This window comes from Peromyscus californicus, unplaced genomic scaffold, assembly GCF_007827085.1.
Source record: "Peromyscus californicus insignis strain IS unplaced genomic scaffold, ASM782708v3 Scaffold_21__1_contigs__length_65335640, whole genome shotgun sequence".
Taxonomy (NCBI): Eukaryota; Metazoa; Chordata; class Mammalia; order Rodentia; family Cricetidae; genus Peromyscus; species Peromyscus californicus.
In genome coordinates, this window is record NW_026294514.1 from 45111992 (window position 1) to 45133304 (window position 21313).

The 21313-nt window shown below is 41.0% G+C and overlaps 1 protein-coding gene across 1 annotated transcript in view; it reads right to left on the reverse strand.

Moving 5' to 3' along the window:
- Positions 1–21313, reverse strand: part of Man2a1 (mannosidase alpha class 2A member 1) — a 175639-nt gene that overhangs the window by 104374 nt on the left and 49952 nt on the right. The window contains exons 5-6 of the mRNA XM_052750223.1: positions 12578–12705; positions 2495–2668 (exon numbers count right to left, since the gene is read on the reverse strand). Coding sequence (XP_052606183.1) covers positions 2495–2668; positions 12578–12705 — 302 coding nt within the window. The remainder of the gene's footprint in view (positions 1–2494; positions 2669–12577; positions 12706–21313) is intronic.

The window sequence follows — 21313 nt, forward strand, 5'->3', positions numbered from 1 at the left end:
GTCCAAGTTAATAGTCAGAAATGAACACAGAAATGTTTTAATAGACACCAGTGAAACTCACAATATTATATGGGACTATCCTGAAGACCTGAACTCTGGTAAGCTGGAAAACCTAAGAGAAATGGATGCTTTTTCTATGGTTAGTGAAACCACCAAACTTAAACCAAGAAGTTAACAGCATAAACAGACCCAATAAAAGAGCAAACAGAAACAGGCTTCCAGCTAAAAAGTCCACGGCCAGATGGATTTACATCATACCATTAACTACCTTTAAAAAAAAAAAAAACCCTGTAATATATGTGATCTTGTGTATAAATATATGTAAATAATTTTAGTGAACTTATCTCACTGAGGCTAACAGTGCCAACCCTCTAACAGCCAAAGACCCCCTAACAAAAAACCCCAATACACGACAGGAAAAGCCCTCTTTGGAGTTGTTGTCCAGCGCTGTCCATGAGACTCCCAAAAAATATACAGGCCTATATTAGTGCCCTGGATTGTCCCCAGAGGCAGAAGGTAAGTCCCTATCGCAGAAGACCTGTGTCCTTCAAAAACAATGCCAGAGCTCCCTATGCCGGAACTGACGTGAAAGAACCCTCCCTGAGGACTAGCTTTCAACAGTACCAGAAGTGCCATACAAGCTTCCAAAGGAGGGAGGCAACAACAGTCCCACCCAGCTAGGATGTCTACGAACTACACCAGTGACCGGCACGGTACAACAACCCTAAGGGTCCAGTAGTGGCACACAGACCTTAGCAGCCAACGGCTCTCTAATTGGACTTAAGTCCCACTCACAAGAGGGAGACCATGTCTGGTACTAGAAAACTAGCTAACTACTCGGTATAGTGAAATCGTGGTTATTGGAGGAGAATCTATATCCACTACTTTACTAAAGCAGCATAACTCCTAACAACAATCTAAACATTAGTCCTTACACTCACGGGCAGGTTTAGTCTTCGCTCCTCATTAAGAAAACTTCACTTTGCAACAGAGATTAGTACAGAAAACCACAACCAATCAACACACAGAGTTGTAGGGCCCAGTCCCTTTGGAAACAGCTACGAAACACTCCTGCAGCTAAGGCTCGGGGTTATTGTGGAAGAAAGGTAAAGAGTGGAGGAGTCAGAAGAGCACAGAGTTGGCTGTGAGAGTGTGCCTCCGACTAATGTCCAAAGCTACTCCCATAGCGTCTAAGCGCCCTGACTGCCCAAAGGTGATCTGAGCAAGGAGGACACCAGTGGACGTGCAAAAGTGGAGGGGGTAAAGGCCAAGAGGCCTTAAAACCCGATACAAAGAGCTACACACAACTAAGAAATGTTGAGAGCGGGAGAAACAGTCTTCCCAAGGAAAAGCACACAAATTGGTTATTCAATACCAAATGGTCAGCCCTGAAAACACGCATACAAGTAATGTTGTACAGGTTGTACAAGTTATATTCAGAAAATATATGTATATTAATATATGTATGCTCTAACAATTAATGAAAAAAGAGAACATTAATTTGAAAGAGAGCAAGCAGGGTATATGGAAGGGTCTGGAAGGAGGAAGGGAAAGGGAGAAATGTTTCAATTGTATTATAATCTCAAAATAAAAACGTAATAAATAACAAACAAATTAAGATGTTCTTATTCAGTGGGGGTTGCTAGAGGCAAAGACCTTCCATGAGGCCTAAACCCGGTCTCCAGAAAAAAGCTGGGTAAAATTTGTTTCCATTTGTCTGCACACAGGAATGGTGAGGACTCCCTGAGAGGACACAGTCAAGGTCTGATCAAGGGAACTTCTTATAAGACACAGAGAGAAGAGACAAGGAAGGAACACTAGCTGGGTGGAGACGAGCCACTTCTAAGGCACGCTCGACTTCACAATTGTCCAAACATGAATTAGCATCAATGTTTATAAGAATCTTGACACAAATCAAAGGAAAATAATTGTCCTATAACAAAAACTATCTTTAAGCAGTCCGATGATCTTGCACTGCACTGTAAAATAACACCCACTGTGGTATGGTGCTTTGAATGACAGTGTCCTCATAGGCTCATACATTTGAACACTTGGTCCAGTGGGTGGAACTTTCTGGAAAGGATTAGGAAGTGTGGCCTTATTGGAAGAGGTGTGGTAGTGTTGGAAGAAGTTTGTCCCTAGGGGTGAAATTGAGGTTTCAAAAGCCGACACCATTCCAGCGGGTTCTCTGTTTTGTGATTATGTCTCAAGATAGAAGTTCTCAGCGACTGCTCCAGGACCATGTCAGCCTACCTGATATCATGCCCCGCACCATGATGATCATGAATTCTAACCCTCTGGAACCATGAGTCCCAGCAAACATTTTCTTTTGTAAGTTGTCTTGGTCTTGGTGTCTCTTCATAGCAATAAATAACTAAGACACCCACACTGGTGTAAGTTCAGAACCCCTGTGACCATACAGCTCAGCCAAGTAGAATCATTGGCTTTCATCAAACACTATGTACCCCAATTCTGTCTCCAAAATACTACATACCCCAATTCTGTCTCCAAAAAAATTCCAACGTTTTTTCCAAAGAGAAGTGTTTTTTCACTGAATAATGGACCCTCTGGATGAGCATGTGTGAAAATCCAGCACGTTTTAGAAGATAAGCCATTGTGGGTGAATGTCCAAAAGGATCTATGGCCCACCCTGAACGAGGTTTCACTCCTGTTGATAAAGAAAAGAAGTGTTAGTTTTCTCTTTGTGGTTTTGTTCTGTTTTAATGGTAAGTGAAATAAAAAGAATACATTGAGACCCATCAGAGTTCCACAGTCTCCTGGGCTTGAAGATAAATGGAACACTCCCTACTCTTCACAGCTATGATTAAGCAACTGCCAGTGACTGGAGGTAGACCAATACTCAGTCTGTCATGTGGGGTTAGACAACCCAGGAACTAGCTGATCTGTCAATTCAAGTTACACTTCCAAATCTCAACAGTCTGCCATTAACACCTTTAAACAGCCCAACACCATCATGTCACACATGGCAGAACTGATTGAAATAACTGTTCCCCATGCTTCACTGAGTCTCAATGCATTTTGATGCTCTTCCTTTCTCTCTACCTAGAATGAGGTCAATGGAATGCTTGAAACATGGCTCAGAGCAGTTATAAAAGCCATCAGCTAAAATGTGTCTGTTTAATAGAGAATAAAATGTGACAAAAATAAATAAATGCACAGGTTAGAGTTAATGGGACAAGAATATTCATCCAACATTGGACAAATCTGATCATTTGGTTAGTCAAGACTCAAAGAGGTCTTCTCCTTACAGTGTAAAACTTGGCATAACTAATAGAGCTGTGCACAGGTTTTTTTTTTTTTTTCACTCAAACACCTGTTTAGCATTCCCACACATCTACAATTATGAAAGGCCTGAGGGTCACAAAAATGAGTTAAAGCTGATCTGGGCTCAGGTAGCAGAGTTATCATTCAAATAGCTATGACACAAAGTATCTCATAAGACAGGAGAAAAAGAAACCTTGTTGAATAATTCTAAAGTATAACACAGAAAGCAGCAAAGGGGACTGAGAAGGAAAAGCAAAGACCCACATGAGACTCAAGTCAAATACACACACACACACACACACACACACACACACACACACACACACACACACACACGATGGTGGAGGATAGTTATTATTCTTGATTGTGGGGGGCCATCCCACCCCCACTTTGCCCAGCGTACTCTAGAGCAGGAGCAGCAGGAAATATTAGATAGAAATATAGCTAAAGAGAGACAGACAGAAACACAGGATAGCCTCGGGAGGGCCTGGATCCTTAAACAATGGGCCCTGACTGTCTCTGCTAAAGAACTTTTAAAGGAATGCCAATGGGTGGAGCAAAAGACCTCCACCCAGGCACAGTCAAGTGCAGACCCTTCCACCCACCTGGCAACCTCGCCCATGGTCAAATCACCCCCTTAAGCAGCTCTGCTGTGTCAGGCAAACTCAGATCTCACAAGGAAACTTCTATGGGCTTCCACACTTAATGTATCGCCTATAAATTTATTGTATTTTACTTTTATTAATTGTGCTGGCTAGTTTCATGTCAACTCAACACAAGCTATAATCATGTGATGAGGGAACCTCAACGGAGAAAATGCCTCCAGAAGACTGGGCTGTAGGCAAGCCTGTAGGGCATTTTCTTAATTAGTGATTGATGGAAGAGGGCCCAGTCCATTGTGAGTGGTAAACCCCTGGGCTGGTGGTCCTGGGTTCTATAAGAAAGCAGGCTGAACAACAAACCACTGAGCAGCAACACTCCATGGCTTCTGCCTCAGCTCCTGCCTCCAGGATCCTGCCCTGTTTGAGTTCCCGTACTGACTTCCTTTGTGATGAATAGTGATTTGGAAGTGTAAGCCAAATAAACCCTTTCCTCCCCAAGTTGCTGTTGGTCATGGTGTCTCATCATAGCAATAGTAAACCTAACTAAGACTGGGGAAGAGTATGTGGACGTGTGTGTGAGCATCAGTGCGTCCAGAAGAGGGTGTTGAATCCCCTGGAGCTGGAATTACAGGTGGTTGTGAGCTGCCCAGTGTGGTTCTGTGAACCAAACTTGGGTCCTCTGGAATAGCAGTCACTGCTCTTAACTGCAGAGCCATCTCTCTAGTCCCCTCCTACAAACTATTAATTAGAAAAACTTGAATGTGGGGTAAAGAAGTTTAGCAAATATCTTACACTGATCAAGGTTTAGCACTGCCAACACTGGTACAGGGAGATATCATGTGCCTCTCATAAGATGTAGAGAATAATAGAATTATCAGTGCTGGGATGTTCTAGCCAAAGAGATAAATACTATAGCAACAATTTAAACTAAGCCCGAGGAAACAAGTCCAGATTGACAGACTTTTTCCAAAACCCACTTAAAAACTGGGTGGTGGCGGGGTGGTGGTGGTAGCCGCGGTGGCAACAGCACACACCTTTAATCCCAGCACTCTGGAGGTAGAGGCAGATGGATCTCAAAAAAAAAAAAAAAAAAAAAACCACCCCCAAAAGAAACCAAAACTGGCTTATACTCTTCAAAGTATTGTGGTCAAGAAACCCAAGAAAAGCTGAGGAAATGTTCAAGATTAAAGAAAACTAAGAGACGTGACCACTGAATGTAACACATGATCCTGGATCAGACACTTGACTTTGAGTGAGGAACAGCAGCCTCTATATACAGTATTGTTGAGGTAGCTGAGACGGATGCAGCCCGAATTAGACTGTCCAGTTGCATCACTGCTAATACTCTTGGTTTGACAACTATCTTCTCATTACAAATAAAAGTGTCCTGATTTCTTAGCAAATACACTATCAAGTGTTTAGAGATAGAGACAAAAGCACCTCTGACTTACTATCACGTGGTTCATTAAAAAACAAAAAACAAAAACAAAACAAAAAAACCTGCATGAACCTATGTTCAGGATGCATGGCAGTCCTTCCCAAGTAATGCCCTAGAACATTTCATGAGTTTGAAGTTTAAGAAATATCATCACAAATAAAGGGAAAAGTAAGATTCTAAGCAGGACATCAAATGTCAGAGAGTTTAGAATCTATCCATCAATTTAGAACTGGAGCGTCATTGATTTTTTTTTTCCTATTGAAATCACTGGAACCACATAAGGACAACCAGGTGCAATGGAAAAAGGAATCCAAAAAAACATAAAAATACTGAAAAGATGCAAACTGCATTCAAAAAACAAAACAACTTTGTTCTGAAAGGAGGTCAGGGCTGGGGAGAGTCTGCTGGATTCCAGAACTTGCCAGGGTTTTCCTTGGCATTAAACAAATAGTATTTTTAAGGGTAATAGGAAGGTTCAGGTGTAATGTAAAATACCCAAACTTTTATAATAAAAACAAATAGGAAATTCAGACTATTATAATAGTGTATGTCACAAACAATTACAAGTTATCCATTTCTTCTTCATTCAGCTGAAATATTACTATGCTATTTTTACAAATAATACCAATTTATGTAAAGTTTATTTAATATCAAGACTACTACATATAATTATTAACTTATATTATAAATAATTAAAATGTTGGGTTTCTTATAAGAAAATTTTAATTGACATTTTAGAAAGAAATCAGATTATATCCATAATTATGGAAATATTTTTAGCATCACAAAAAAAATCTACCTCTGAATGAAGGTCTTATAGGCATAAGCTGTTGCAGTAAGCTTTTCAAATGCCCATAAAATATTTGGAATGTAAGCCGGGCGGTGGTGGCGCACGCCTTTAATCCCAGCACTCGGGAGGCAGAGGCAGGCGGATCTCTGTGAGTTCGAGGCCAGCCTGGTCTCCAAAGCGAGTTCCAGGAAAGGCGCAAAGCTACACAGAGAAACCCTGTCTCGAAAAACCAAAAAAAAAAAAAAAAAAAAAAAATATTTGGAATGTAAAGGGTTCAATGCTGACTAGTTATTACATTAAATATCATTAAACCAATAAATAATTCACATAAATGTAGCACATTAAGAACAAAATCTAATCTCACTTATGAAAACAAATATAAAAATCATAAAACAAAAAACCACTACAAAGAGTGAACTCCACAGCACCCAAGCCAGAAGGGACTTGCTCTGGAAGTCAATGACTTTTTAATTGAGCAAACTGCCATCACACTCACAGAACAAATTAGAGAAACCACATAATGTTAATAGATATCCAAAAAAAATGCAGTACATGCTGCAAAATGAAAAGCACTAAAAAGAATTTTCTCAACACTATTAAAAAATCTACATAAAATAATAGATACTATAATATTTAGTATCTTTAAGCAATTTCATTAAATATCTGAAATAAGAAGGCAATGGTCACTGTTGGCATGTGACTGCTACAGAAGGTTTGAACAAAGCAAACAGATATATGGTCTAAATACTAACTGTACTAAACAGATTTTGCTTTGTTTTGTTTTGTTTTGTTGGTTTTTCGAGACGAAGTTTCTCGTGCAGCTTTGGAACCTGTCCTGGAACTCACTCTGTAGTCCAGGCTGGCCTCAAACTCATAGAGATCCACCTGTCTCTGCCTCCCGAGTGCTGGGATTAAAGGCGTGCGCCACCACCGCCTGGCAATTTTTATTTTTAATTATGACATATTTACTATATAGAATAAATTATATAAACTATTAGCAGTAATAAAAAGAGAAAGTAAACTCGCCACTCACACATACAAATCAAAAGTTGTCTTAAATACTAGTGTTAAACAGGTAAAAGAAAGAAAAAATGGCTACTGGTCACTGTGGACCTGGCAGATTCTAAAATCACCTGGTGATGGGCCTTGGACATATCTGTGGGGGACAGTCTCGACTATGTCAGTTGATGGGGAAAGACCTCTTCCTTGCAGGTTAGGGCCTGGGCTACGTGTGTGGACACAGTGGCTGAGCACAGGTCTGCACTCGCTGCTCTCTTCTGGTGGATTCAACTCCCGATGCCTGAATTTCCCTCCCTATCCTGATGGACCGGAACATGGAACTGTGAGCTAAAAGGAATCCTTCTCCCCTAAGTTGCACTGTCAGAGTATTTTATCCCAGCAACCAAAGAAGAAGCTAAGACAGGTGTCATTACAAATAAAAGAACAGAGGCTGGCAAGATGGCTCAGTGGGTAAGCACTCGCTGTGCCAGCCTCACGACCCAAGTTCAACACCCAGAACTCAGGGTGGAAGGAAAGAGCAAACTCCTGAACACTGTCTTCTGACTACCACACATGCACACATATATCTGCCCTCACCTGCACACACCACACACACACGGGGGGGGGGGGGGGGGGGGGGGGGGGGGGGTACTAAGACAGAGACAGGAGAGTAATAAAATCTTAAACAACAAATGAACAATCACAAAATGGTAGAAAATCTTATGTGCTAAATGGCTCAAAGAACACACAAAGGTAACACCCAATTGAAAAGAGTGAGACTTAAAAACTTCAAAATAAGCAAAACAATGGACAATAAACACTAAACATACTCAACATCCTTAGCTGTGAAATAAATGCAAGTTGAAACAATACAATCATTTTATCTCTACTGAAATTGTTACTTGAAAAGACTGGCATTAGAAATGTTGGCAAAAATAGAACAAATTCATTGCTGGTTAGGTGTACAGTAGTAAAAGCACTTTGCAAAGCTTTGTCATACCTATAACGTTAAACACAATGTACCCAGAAATTCTATTCCCAGTATTTATCAATGACAATGAAACAGGCTTTAAAAAGAGCTGGTACATAACTGCTGTGAAAGCCTGTGTCTTACAGTTAGCGCTTAGAAGCACACTACAGACATTAACAGGAATCTGACTTAAAAACCAAACACTACTCAGCCACAAAAAGGAATGAATTAGCAGCATATGCAAGAACCAATCACAAAAACCAATCACTGCTTTGTGGTCATGGCAAGATATAAGATAGTTATACAAAAATCAACACACAGAGTTATATATACTACCAATAACTACTCCTAACTGAAATCAACAAATAAATCTTATTTACAATGGCAGCTAACAAAATAAAGTATCTAGGACCAAATGCAACAAAGAAACAAAAAATGAAAGCCATGAAAACATTATTGAGGGAAACTAAAAATCTACATGAATGGAAACACAGCTCGTGTTCATGTAACAGGATTTGGTGTGGTTAACATGGCAGTGTTTACTGTTTAGCCAACATATTCCACACATTCCTACCAAAATCACAACTTGTATTTATTTCTTTTTATTTTATGTATAAGAGTGTTTTGCCGGCCTGTAAAGTATGTGCACAGTTGCATGAAGTGCCCAAGAAGGTCAGAAGAGGGCAACAGATCCCCTGGAACTGGAGTGACCAGCAGGTGTGAGTCAATAGGGTTCCATGTATTCCAGGCTGGCCTGGACTTTACTAGGTAGACCAGTATGACCTCTAACTCCTGATTCCCCTGCCTCCACATCCTGAGTGCTGGGACTACAGGTATGCACCACCATGTCCAGTTCATGTGATGCTAGAAATTGAACCCAGTGCCTTGTGCATGCTAAGTATTCTACCTACTGAGCCACATCCCCAAGCACAGCTAGTAGTTCTGCAATTATTAAGTCATCTAACATTTATGGAAACACAAACACACACACACACACACACACACACACACACACACACACACACACGAGTAAAACAAGTTTGTTTTTTAAGTTGGAATAATCAGGTTTCTGAATATCGCATTTTACTATACAGCTATGTAATCAAGATAATGTGGTCCTGGCATGAGGGTAGACATTGTCAACAAGAACGCAAGGACAATTCAAGAGGAAAAGAAGCATCTTTTCAACAGGGGTGTTAGGACAAAGGCACATCACCACCCAAAAGAATAAATGTGGAATTCTACACATATCACACACACACAGGCTAACTGAAAGTGAATTACAGACATAAAACCTAAACCCCAAAAACTATCAGAAAGAAAACTAACACATGGACTTGGTGGGGATACTGTCTGCTTACTGTGCCATCAAAACCACAAGTGACAAAGAACCAGGAAATTAGACATACTTGGGGAGAAAACTGAACCTGACTGGAATATGCACAGACTTTTCTTGGCCTAAACTCTATTTATACAGCATGTACATTTTTCTTAACATTATAATAGAGATTGATTTAAAATATGCAGGAAGAAGTAAGTGTAGAGGTTTTATGTACATACTACATCATTTCATTGAAGGCACCCTGCATTTTGCTATCTGAGGGGAATTCTAGAACCAATCCCCAGAGTTTATATTCAAAAAGTTTAGTGTGAGCCTGGGACAGAGGCAGGGAAGTCACAAGAGAGGTGGCCACTAATGGATCTGAGCTTCGTTGTGTAGACGTGTAAAAGTTCTAAAAACAGATCATGGGATAACTGTGCATCTCTGTGAGCATAACGTACCACCCAACTGTAGACTTTAAACAAGAGCACTTTATTATATCTAAATCTGTCACAATCACGTTGTAAGAGAAAATTATACTGAGCCAAAAAACTAGATGCAAAGGAGTATGCTGAGAATCCATATGTGAGCTCTTCAAAAGCAAATACATCTGCAGAAACAGGAGTCATGGAGCATTTGGCTGGAAGGAGAGAGATAAGAGGAAGAGAGGGCACTCGCAGGTAATGCATTGAATGAATATATATGTATAGCTGCCAAAACTCACCAACCTCTATGTTTAAGATTTATACATTTTACTGCATGTAAGTTATATTTCAACAGAAGTTGAACATTAAGAAAAATCCACAAGTAAGGTATGGTGGTTTAAAAGAAAATGTCCCCCAAAGGAAGTGATGCTATTGGGAGGTGTGACTTTGTTGGAGAGGGTGTACTATTAGGAGGTATGGCTTTGTTGGGTGGGAGTGGCCTTGTTGAAGGAAGTATGTCACTGTGAAGGCTGGCTTTGAAGTCTCATATATGCTCAAATCATACCCAGTATCTCAATTCACTTCCTGTTGCCTGCAAGTCAAGATGTAGGACACTCAGCTACTTTTCCAGCACCACATTCCCTGCCATGATGAAAATGGACTAAACCTCTTAAAATGTAAGCCACCCCAATTAAATGCTTTCTTTTATAAGAGTTGCTGTGGTGATGGTTTCTCTTCACAGCAATAGAAACCCTAACTAAGACTTGAGGTTTATATACAGTGACTCTCTTGGCTTACGGTGAATTTCAGTATTTAAGGACGGGGGCCATCGTGTATAGGTCTGTAAGCTTCCCCCCATCCCCACACAATCACCCAGGTTTGCTGACTTGTTAAAACTTGAGTCTCAGAATATTGTCGCACAGCTGTGACTTAGGACACAGTAAAAGCATCAAAGATAAAAGATGCATGGAACCAAGTCCAGAGGAGGAAACCTGACGTGCTCCAAAGAGTCTGCTCTGCATACACACATAGTTCTTCTAGCACCAAATTTCAATAGCACATGTGACATGCCATTGACTGAGAAATTCATTGCACATTCAGTGCCAGGATTTCCACTGGGTGCTCAACTCACACAAGCGCGCGCGCGCGCACACACACACACACACACACACACACACACACACACACACACACACAAAGGTGTCAGGTTCCTGAAGGAAGCAAACATAAACACACAAGAGACTTTAAATGGCAGTAAGTCATTTTCATTTAAAAACTCCAAGTGCCCAGCAACAGCCAAGGGCAGACCCACATGCCAGGCCTTTGAGGTTAGAATCTCAGCCTAGCTAGAGCAAAGTGTTTCTCCACAGATGAAGTATTTGCAATGTATTCTCCAAGCTTCAAAACACAATTACCACCACAACAATGGTATGGGAAGAGAAAAAAAAATTTTTGAAATGCTAGTAACTAGTATGTGTGGAAGTTTTCTAGGATTTCTTTGCAGTAGATTTAAAACTGCTAGAATAAATAGGAAATAAATAATTATAATAGTGAGGAATTTTTATCCCTAACAGAAAAAAAATTAAATAATAAATTATCTAGAAATAACTTCAATAAAAATCATGAATGCTGGCTGGAGAGATGGCTCAGAGGTTAAGAGCACTGGCTGCTCTTCCAGAGGTCCCAAGTTCAATTCCCAGCACCCACATGGTGGCTCACAACCATCTGCAATGAGATCTGGTGCCCTCTTCTGGCCTGCAGGGATACATGCAGACAGAACATTGTATACATAATAAATAAATAAATCTTAAAAAAAAAATCATGAATGCTTATCACAAAGAAAACTATGAAAGTTATATTGAGATATGAAATATTTGAAACGAGCTTCATGCCATGCTACAAAATGCACATATCAGGCAGAAGAAGATGTCAATTCGTTCTAGGTTTTGGTGAGTTGTGGAGAACTTCTGATGCTGTCGGCCCAATGGCCTCCTCCCCACTTCTCTCTGGAGAGTCTTCTCTCAGATGGACCTTCCCCATGGGTTCAGTCACACAAAAGACCTGAACCACAGTTCAGGTGTAACTGACTGCCACCTACAGGTCCACCTCCCTGGAGACCATGGCCATCAAAACAAGTCTTGTCTCAAGTCAGTGATAAGCACCTGACTCATCAGATCAATGAGATAAAATAGTAAGAAAAATACCTTATGCTGTTTGCTGAACTGGGTGGTAGGGGAGTATTTCTGCTGCCTAGGGCCATCTTTCTTACACATCGCTCAGAGAATCCAGGGTAAAGACAAAAACACAAACAAGATGAGCCAAGGAAACAGTCTCAATAGTGTAAGCCACGTCCCCTGGATGGAACCATGCCTGGAGCTACCAGGACACCTCTAGCTCCAGAATCCTCCATGACAGAGCAGATGCCTTTTCCTTTTCTTCTCTCCCACACTCATTCTGGATCAAGCTATTAGGTTTTGCCTCTTATGATCGAGTTTTAACTAATATATAATTAAAATAATAAACTTCTAAACAAATGAAACAAGTCAATAAATAAGATATGAAACAAGATCAATGACCTTAAATGGAATTATCATGTCTATGAAATTGAGATAATAACCTAATAAATACAATTAGTAAAGAATAAATTATTCAACAATTACCAGGACTATTAGCTCAGATTCCCTAAGTGTAACTTCCCAAAACCAGCCCCACTGAAGGAGGAAAAAAAAAAAGACATGAACACATACCTAGATTTCTTTCCAGCCATTGATGCCCTTCAATCAGTTGGTCAATTAAGGCAAAATAATGTGCTGTGGCTTCATCAGGCATAACCCAGCCACCTGTCACAATCTCGAGCTGACCACTCTGCAGTAAACTAGAGGGAAAATAAAGAGAGGTTAAGGTAACAACGGCAACAAAGTTCTGAGGAGAAACTGAAATCCATAAACATCTAAGATCAATCTTTACAAACGGCCCGTACTTAATTGCGGGGGGTGGGGGGGGCATTTCTTTTTAAACAGGTAATTGAACTTCCACTCGGTCCCCCAGGGATGAAGCACCCATGGTAAAGGATCTTGGGTGACCCTTATTTTCCCACACATGTTTTCCACGAAGGTATAATCGAAAGGCTCCTGATGTCAGGAGCTATGGTGAACAAAGTGTCCTACTCAGGCCATATGCCTAGTGTTTCCTGGAGAGCTGTCACTTCAAGGACAGTGTCTGCTTCAATACCAGTATCAGAAAGTGGCATTTACCTCTGTTCACAGGACTCTGCTAAGTTAATTAAGCGCACTCCTCAGCAAATGCAGTAATTAAGCACTGAGCTTCAGTTTGAGCTCTTTGTGGGACTGGCTAGAAGCTAGACCACTACCGCCATGTGTTTGTTGAGTATTCCTCTGCAATAATGCCATGCAAGATGATGATTGCTAACTGTTCATTATTAACATCGCTGTCTTTTCCTCTGTTTCTTCAACATCACAGACTGTCCATTTGAGAGGTATGAAAGTTCAGAAAGCCAGGAAGCTTTTATAAGTATTCATCAAGCCATGACCAAAAAAAGCTGGAATTTCTAAAAGATGCATTTATTTAAGAACACAATTAAGTTCAAGACTGCTGTACCCTCTGTCTTGTGGGCAATGGGCTTTTACTCAGGTAATGCTTTTGTATTACCCCTTATGTCTAACTTTGCCTCACTCCAGAGGCTGTGTGGATCGGACCACTGGACCTCAAAGCCCGAGGGTGGTAACCTAAGATGTAAGCATGGACTGGAGTTTAATCCCTGCCCATCAAATGTGGACATGCATTCAATTTCATTATTTCACTATCCTAATAAACACATATTTTGGAAATTTTCAGAAATAATTGCTTAGAAACAAATTATTTTCTGGGCTTGATTAGACAGAAACTTCAAGTTAGTAAGAACTAAAATGAAACGAAAGAAAAAAATTATTGCAAAGATGGAGCTTTTCCTCTTCAATTTATAGCAGTTTTATTTTGCGAAAAAAAGAAGTCCTATCCTACAGGCCTGAATGGTCTCCAGGGACAGTCAAGCAAGGAAAGCCTTGTACATTATGCACAGCAGGGTGATTTCTCCAGCTGCATTTGTTAGTAACACACCACCTCCTTGGGAAGCCTTGGGTGCTGATAGTACTCTGAGTTCTTATCTGTACACAATGGTTACTATAAAGACAGCCTCTTTCCTACTAAAACATTATCAAGTCATTTCATACTGCTTCTCTTCATCGATCTAGATGGTTCTAGCTACACCTCGGTGTCTCAACCCAAATATAACATACCCAGAAGTGTCCAGGAGCCCCTAAGCAATTAGCACCCCCCTCTACCTCCTCACTATATGACAACATAGCCTTTATCACAGACCAAAACTACTTTTTTTTTATGTTTGCCATCTGCCCCTCCCTCCCACCTCCAATAGAATGCAAGCATCAACAGGGATCAGCATGTGCAGTTACATGCTCAACACTGAGAAGCCTGCCTATGAGGAAACAGTTCATGAGACTATCCATTTAATATTAGTAATCAGCAAGTAGTTTAAATTAGGTCAGGCTCACATACAAAATAAATCAATAAGGAAAAAGTCGGTTTTAATGGAGAGCTTCAATAATGTAGACATTGGTAGAAAATATGAAGAGGAGGAAATAAGGTTCATAAAAACGTATCTGTGAGAAATCGGGATATGATTGGACGAAAGAAAAAGAAACGAATACTGATAATACTGCAAAGATGACTCAGAGGTCCCAGGTGCAGGTGTTTAATAGAGTGATGCTAATAAACATTAGGAGTGAGGAGGGAGAAGTCACGTATGAACATAATTCAGTCTGGGCCAGTCCATGACAGCAGTGTTTCCAATGGTGGCGGACTGCAATGGCGAGTCAGGGCAGGGAAGGTCTCCTGGATAAAAAGCAGCTTCACAGACTGAAAGGAAATAAGGATGGACAGGAAGTCTTTAAAAAGAAAATCAAATGGAGAGGCAAAGGTCAGGAGGGAAGATGTAGAAGAAACCGAAGTGACAAGAAATGTTAAAGATAAATCTGTGAAAAACATCTAGATCTAGATACAAGTCAAGAAGCAAAACCTGCCTATAGTTTGTAAAAAGCATTAAAGTCACTGTAACTATGACAGAATAGACACAAAGTGGGTCAGACGATAAAGCTGAGAAGTGGGTTGTTCAAATACTGGCATTAATATAGGCATCCAAGTGATTGGAAAAAGATCACAGGAGAAAGCTAAGACCATGCCCCAGAAACCAGGAACTTCCTATAAAACAGTGTGCTCATGCAGGCCTTTAAGAAAACCTGCCTAAGCAGGCCAAAACCAGAATAAGAGCAGGCCAGAGGAAGAACAGTTTTAGTTTATCTTAGCACAGTTTATTCAGACAAGACAAAACACTAAGTAGAAAAAAACAGTATGAATCTTAAATATGCAGCCACGGCCTAAGTGCAGTGCCAGGGACAGGAATAATCAGGTTAGTGCATTCACCTATTCATTGGCAGCATCTGTTTTCCTACTTTGTGATCCTTTGAACCATCCACAAGAATAGGAAGAACCAGATTATAAAGTCAAGTTTCTCACAGTCAGGAAGGTTGGTCTGACATACATACTTACTGAAGTAGACAAAATAACCTGCCATGCCGCCATTCATTCACCCATTTACTGTTATCAACAAGAACAAAAGTACAACAAGACAGTGAGTCTACAAAAGTATCACACTTAAAATCCCTACTGTGTGTAGTCACATGGAGGTTAATGAGACAGACTGTAACTGTACTTTCTAGACTTTAATATTAAAAAGGAAAACAATGGAAACTACCTCTATCTACAGAAACATTTACTAAAAAAATACAGACATTTCTATGTACTCAGTGTTCAGCGGCATCCGTGAAGCATTTCTGTACAAAGCAGAGGCAAACAAACAGACAACGTGTGTCTGCCACATGAAGTCTCCACTTAGTCTCCACTGAAAGGCTCTCTGCTTCCTGTCAGACTTTCCAATGAACATGTCATCATCGTAACTAATAAACATGAGACATACATACATACATAAGGGGAGAATACACGTCTAGCAAATTCAAAAGCCCAGCAGCTAGCCCCTACTTTCAAAATCACCAAGGCTCACACTGCTTTTCACAAGTGTCTAGCTGCCTGGTAGAAGACATTAGCCATAGCTCTACAGTTTCTACTTCAATGCTAGGGGATTTCATATGAAACACTTAAAGAAATTACTGATCAAAAATAAGCTGAGCGCGTCTGTCACCGCTCATTTTGCCCAAGACACAGATTTTACACTTAAGAATTTACTGCAATGCTCAAGAAGCTGTAAATCATTTTTAGTGAGTGTCATGTCTTCCTCCATGTAGACTCCTCAGACAGACATTTGCAATTTGGTCACACACAGAAGGATACACTCAAAGAGCTTTTCTCCCTAATGGGGAAATTGTTACAGACAACTTAGTAGCAAACAATGCATCATTTAGCAAGCTTCAAAGAATCACAAATTAATTTCACATGAGAAAATGAGATGAATTTGTAATTATGCATTGGGGGAAATATGAAATAATGTAAGATGACATACTAGGTTTCATTCTTAAATACAAAATTAGTTACATGGAAAAGTAAAAAAAGATGGTGTCTCCCAAAGAATCACTCGATGCCCTGAAGACATTTGCTAATCAGATCAACTGATGCAGACTCGTTCTGTGTGCAATATCCAGTGGGAGCATGAGGAAGACTTGTTTTAAACCCCCATCTGATAACCCTGGATCCTTGGATTTTCTTTTTCTTTTTTTTTTTTAAAGATGTATTTATTTATTATGTATACAGTATTCTGCCTGCATGTGTCCCTGCAGGCCAGAAGAGAGCACTGGATCCCATTACAAGTGGTTGTGAGCCACCATGTGGGTGCTGGGAATTGAACTCAGGACCTCTGGAAGAGCAGTCAGTGCTCTTAACCACTGAGCCATCACTCCAGCCCAGATCCTTGGATTTTCTAATGTTCTGGATGCCAGACTTCAGAGACAGATATAACAGAAAAAATTAGTCATCTTCATTATTCCTTATCTCATATCAGTTTATTCCCTCCCCCAGCTTGTCATCCATGTTGTATCAGCCTAAAACATCTTCTCTCCTACCACTGGTCTAACTAGGTCTTATGAAGTCACTATTAGCCATCACATCCCACCCAAACTTCAACAAACTCTCAAAAATTAAAAAAAAAAAAGCTTCTCAAAAACAAACTTCCTCAAACTGTCTTTCCTAACATTTATAACTTAAACTAATCATACATCTGCATGTTTACTGTCTTCCCCAAAAGAGCACAAGCTGCAGGAGGGCAGGAAGTCCATCTGTTGAACATTTATCTCTTAGGAGTTCCTATCAGTATAAAAATGTAAGAAAGGGGCACCCATAACACTTGAGGGAAAAAAAGAACCAGTGTCAGAGATTTCAGAAATAGCTGATCTCTACAAAAGAAAAAGAAATGTGACCTCATTCAGAAGGACATACAAGCTGAAGGGAAAATGGCTTGCCACGTCTCACTTATCAGGTTATAAAGCTCAGAAGGTTGCACAACATTCAATGAAGCCGCGGGTGTGTGCAAACAGGTATTCACACATGGTAACGCCAGGACTTATCCAGCCGTAGCCTGCATATGTACCCAGAGCCACTCAGAAAAGTCAGAAAGTATTAACACTAAGATAAAAGATATGCTCTGCATTAGCAAGAGACAAGAAATAAACTAAGGGGTCACCAGTTGACAGTGGCTAAGTCCCTTTCATAAAAGACTTTCTAAAAGTTCTTCAAAATATGCATTTCAAGGCTGGGCATAGTGGCGCACTCCTTTGATCCCAGCACTGGGAGCAGAGACAGGAGGATCTCATGAGTTCGAGGCCAGCCTGGTCTACAAAGCAAGTTCCAGAACAGTCAGGACTATACAGAGAAGCCCTGTCTCAAAAAAAATAAAATAAAACAAAATAAAAATGTGTACTTCATTAATTCATCTTTGCCAAGTAGTCGTCTATTTTTTTTTTTTAATCCACCATCTTGTTGACAGACATTTGAACTATTTCTGGTCTGCTATGAAACTGTAAGCACAAATCTTTTTGTGAGCATGATTTCATTTCTCTCAGGTCAATTTCTAGATCCGCTCCTCACACACAGCATATATGTTCATTTGGAAAACTCTTCAGAAGTCACTCACTTTAAGTTCCTACCAGCAAGCCACTGAATACTCCAGCTGTGCACATTCTCCCTGACCTCTGCAGCCATCCACCTCTTACAGTGTAATAGCCTAGAACAGTCACTTCCGGCCACCTCTACAATCTCCTCCCCGTGACCAATCTCCAGGTGTTTGAGGTGCTGTATTCGTGCTAATCCTTGGCCTTTAGTCAGAGTGTTCTCCTCAGAACCTAGAACTCCTTCCCCATCCTCTCACACTCTCTTCTTGACTGGCCAGTTTTAGTCACCCTTTGGATTTCATCCCGAATACCATATGCTTCCAAACTCTACCGGAAACAACAGTTTCTTACAATAGTGTGTTTGTTTCATTGTGCCTTGCCTGTTTGCTGAAGGCTTACCTTGGCTCTCTCAGCACAGTAAACATTTGTTGGATGAATAACACAGTAAATAGGGGAAAGACTTCTGAGAGGAGGTAATACTTTACCTGAGGCACGGGAGAGATTAGGTATGAAATTACCCAACACATAAAACAACAATGTGTGTATGAGGACGTCAGTGGCTCTTTGTGCCCGGAGTCTGGGGCCATGCCAGCCTCAGAGTTACTGAGGCATGCCTTAGGGCAGAACTTCAGCTAGGAGGCGATCAATCAGGGACAAAGGCAGACACCTGGGAGAAGGCTGCCCAGGAACTCAATGTCAAAGACAGAATGAACCTTCTGACCTTGAGTGTCACTGGAGCACCTTAGAGCATGCAAGTAGCATGGCGAGAAAACTGTTGGTGACACAGAGGTATTCAGAAGTGGCGGGGCTGGCAACAGGAAGCCACTGGGGATGGGATGGGACGTCCCAGACCAAGGATGCTGACGAGGCAGAACCGACAAGGATTTCGACCTAACTGGCCACGGCCCAAAGGCGGGTTGAAAAACAAAGAGCCACAAAGGTCAAGAGCACTGAGTCTGAGGCCAACAGCGGCACTCTGGTACTTTCTCCACGCCTAGTAGGTAGGATAACAAAGAGCCTCACCAGGGCAAGTTAGAGGGCTCCGAGGCTTTAACATGCCTGGCACATAGCACACATTCAATAGGTTTTGGATCCTACCAGATCATTAGCCAGGGAAGATGAAGGAAGTCAAGGTTGGACTTTAGACCCAGAAGTACTTCAAATGCTGGGTAACAACACCCTAGAGGCAGAGGTGGGCAGATCTCTATGAGCTCAAGGCCAGCCTGGTCTCACAGCGAGTTCCAGGACAGCCAGGGCTACATAGAGAGACCCTGTCTCAAAACAAAACAAAACAAAACACACACACACACACACACACACACACACACACACACACACAAGAGTGAGTGGACATCCCAAATAAAGAGAGGTGATGAAGGTGGTGGTGAGGAAATGAGCGGAGGAAGAACCCAGGAAGCCAGCTGCTTCCTGTTGGCATGCCGGGCTCCCATCTCTACACACAATCCAAATCTGCAACTGACTTTAAACTTCACAAGACACACTAACTTCACACTGCTCTGTAAATTTTACAGCAGCCTGTGGTTAAACACCATAAACCCGACCTGTATAAATGTGTAATAAATGAGTCGGTGTAAGAGCATTAACGGTCCATTCTTCTGGGAAAACTCAAAGTGTGTGTCCACCAAGTCTTGGTACTTAAGCAAGTAGCGGCAAATATTTCTGAGCTCAACGCAATGTTCACTCAAGTACAAGGCTGGAGAAATATAACAGGATGTTTAAAATATTAGATGAATAGACTATGCCTTCTCGGAAAAGTAATAAACCAACAAATATGATTTTAAAAATTATACAAAGTCTATACAAAGGATATGCAGCAGACATGAAATATAATTTCACACACATACACACACACACACACACACACACACACACACACACACACACACACACAAAACCACAGTGAGGCTGGTCATGAGCAAACACACAATGTTCCAGGTTCCAGTCACCCAGTGGGTTTTTGCACTAAACACTGGTCGGGACAGCAGGAGCAGGTGCAGCATAAAGCCCATCCCACAGTCTCAGAGCCCAGGGAGGAACTGAACCAGGCAAAGGAAATACAAAGGGGCAACGTTCGACAGGACCAAACATTACCCAGCTGCTTCCCATTTCCATGGATGACAGACTTCATGCAGTACTTAACCAATGCAGCCAACAACAGCCAGATGTGACGCCAGAAAGGTAAACAAAACAAGTGTGGACAGAAAATCCGCTGATGACTTAATGGAAGGCCTTCTCTTTGAAACCCTCCAGACACATGTTCAAAGAGGGCACTGCGGCTATAATTGATTAAATTATTCTGAATTACAAAAGGCAATAGAAAAGCTCGATGTCGTTTGCATGGCTCTCTCCTTAGTTAACTTGATTCTCATTTTTTTTTTAAAGGTTTATGAAGCTGAATGCTGCACCACTGTGCAGGAAAGAATGTGACAAGTCATTGCTATCATCATTCACGAGGTCGCACTGCTATGCTTCTGTAGAGTTCCTGCATCCCTTGGTTTTCTTCCGGGGACCAGGAAGGCTTTGGTGGACTCTGCTGGAATCCAGAGGCCTCTTGTGCAGCAGCTAACCTCTACATTTAGGGTTAGGTATTTGAGCTGTAGCTCATCTTCATAAAGTAGGGGGGAAAGTCATTGCACAAACATTACAGCAGCCATCAGAAAAATCTTATCAGGTACCTACTTAGAACTAGTTAAGCATTTTAAATAATGGGAACAAAAATCTAAGGATATATTAAATTTGCTACAAAATGCACAGATGTGGCCTGTTTACACAATAAGCACTCTGGGGCCCGGTTCAAGTAAGAAAATAAATGCTATGGCTCTAGATCAGTAGTTCTCAACCTGTGGCTCTCGACCCTTTCACAAGGGTTGCCTAAGACCATCAGAAAACATAGGTATTTACATTATAATTTGCAACAGTAGCAAAATTACAGTCATGAAGTAGCAATGAAAATAATGTTATGGTTGGGGGTCACATGAGGAACTGAATTAAAGGGTTGCAGCATTGGGAAGGTTGAGAACCATTGCTCTAGACCCATCGTCAGATGGCATAAGGGAATACAAGTGAGTACTTATAGCCAGAAGAGAATTCCAACAAACTTAAATAAAACCAAAATTCAATTTTCTAAAACAGCTGTATGATATTTTTTTGTTTGTTTAGCAAAATGGCACCATCAAGTCCTTTACTCCCCAATTCCAAAGAAGCAGCTTCCATAAGATGAACTTAAGCTTGCATTAGATGAACAGACTGAGAGCTAGGCTCTAATTTGAATCC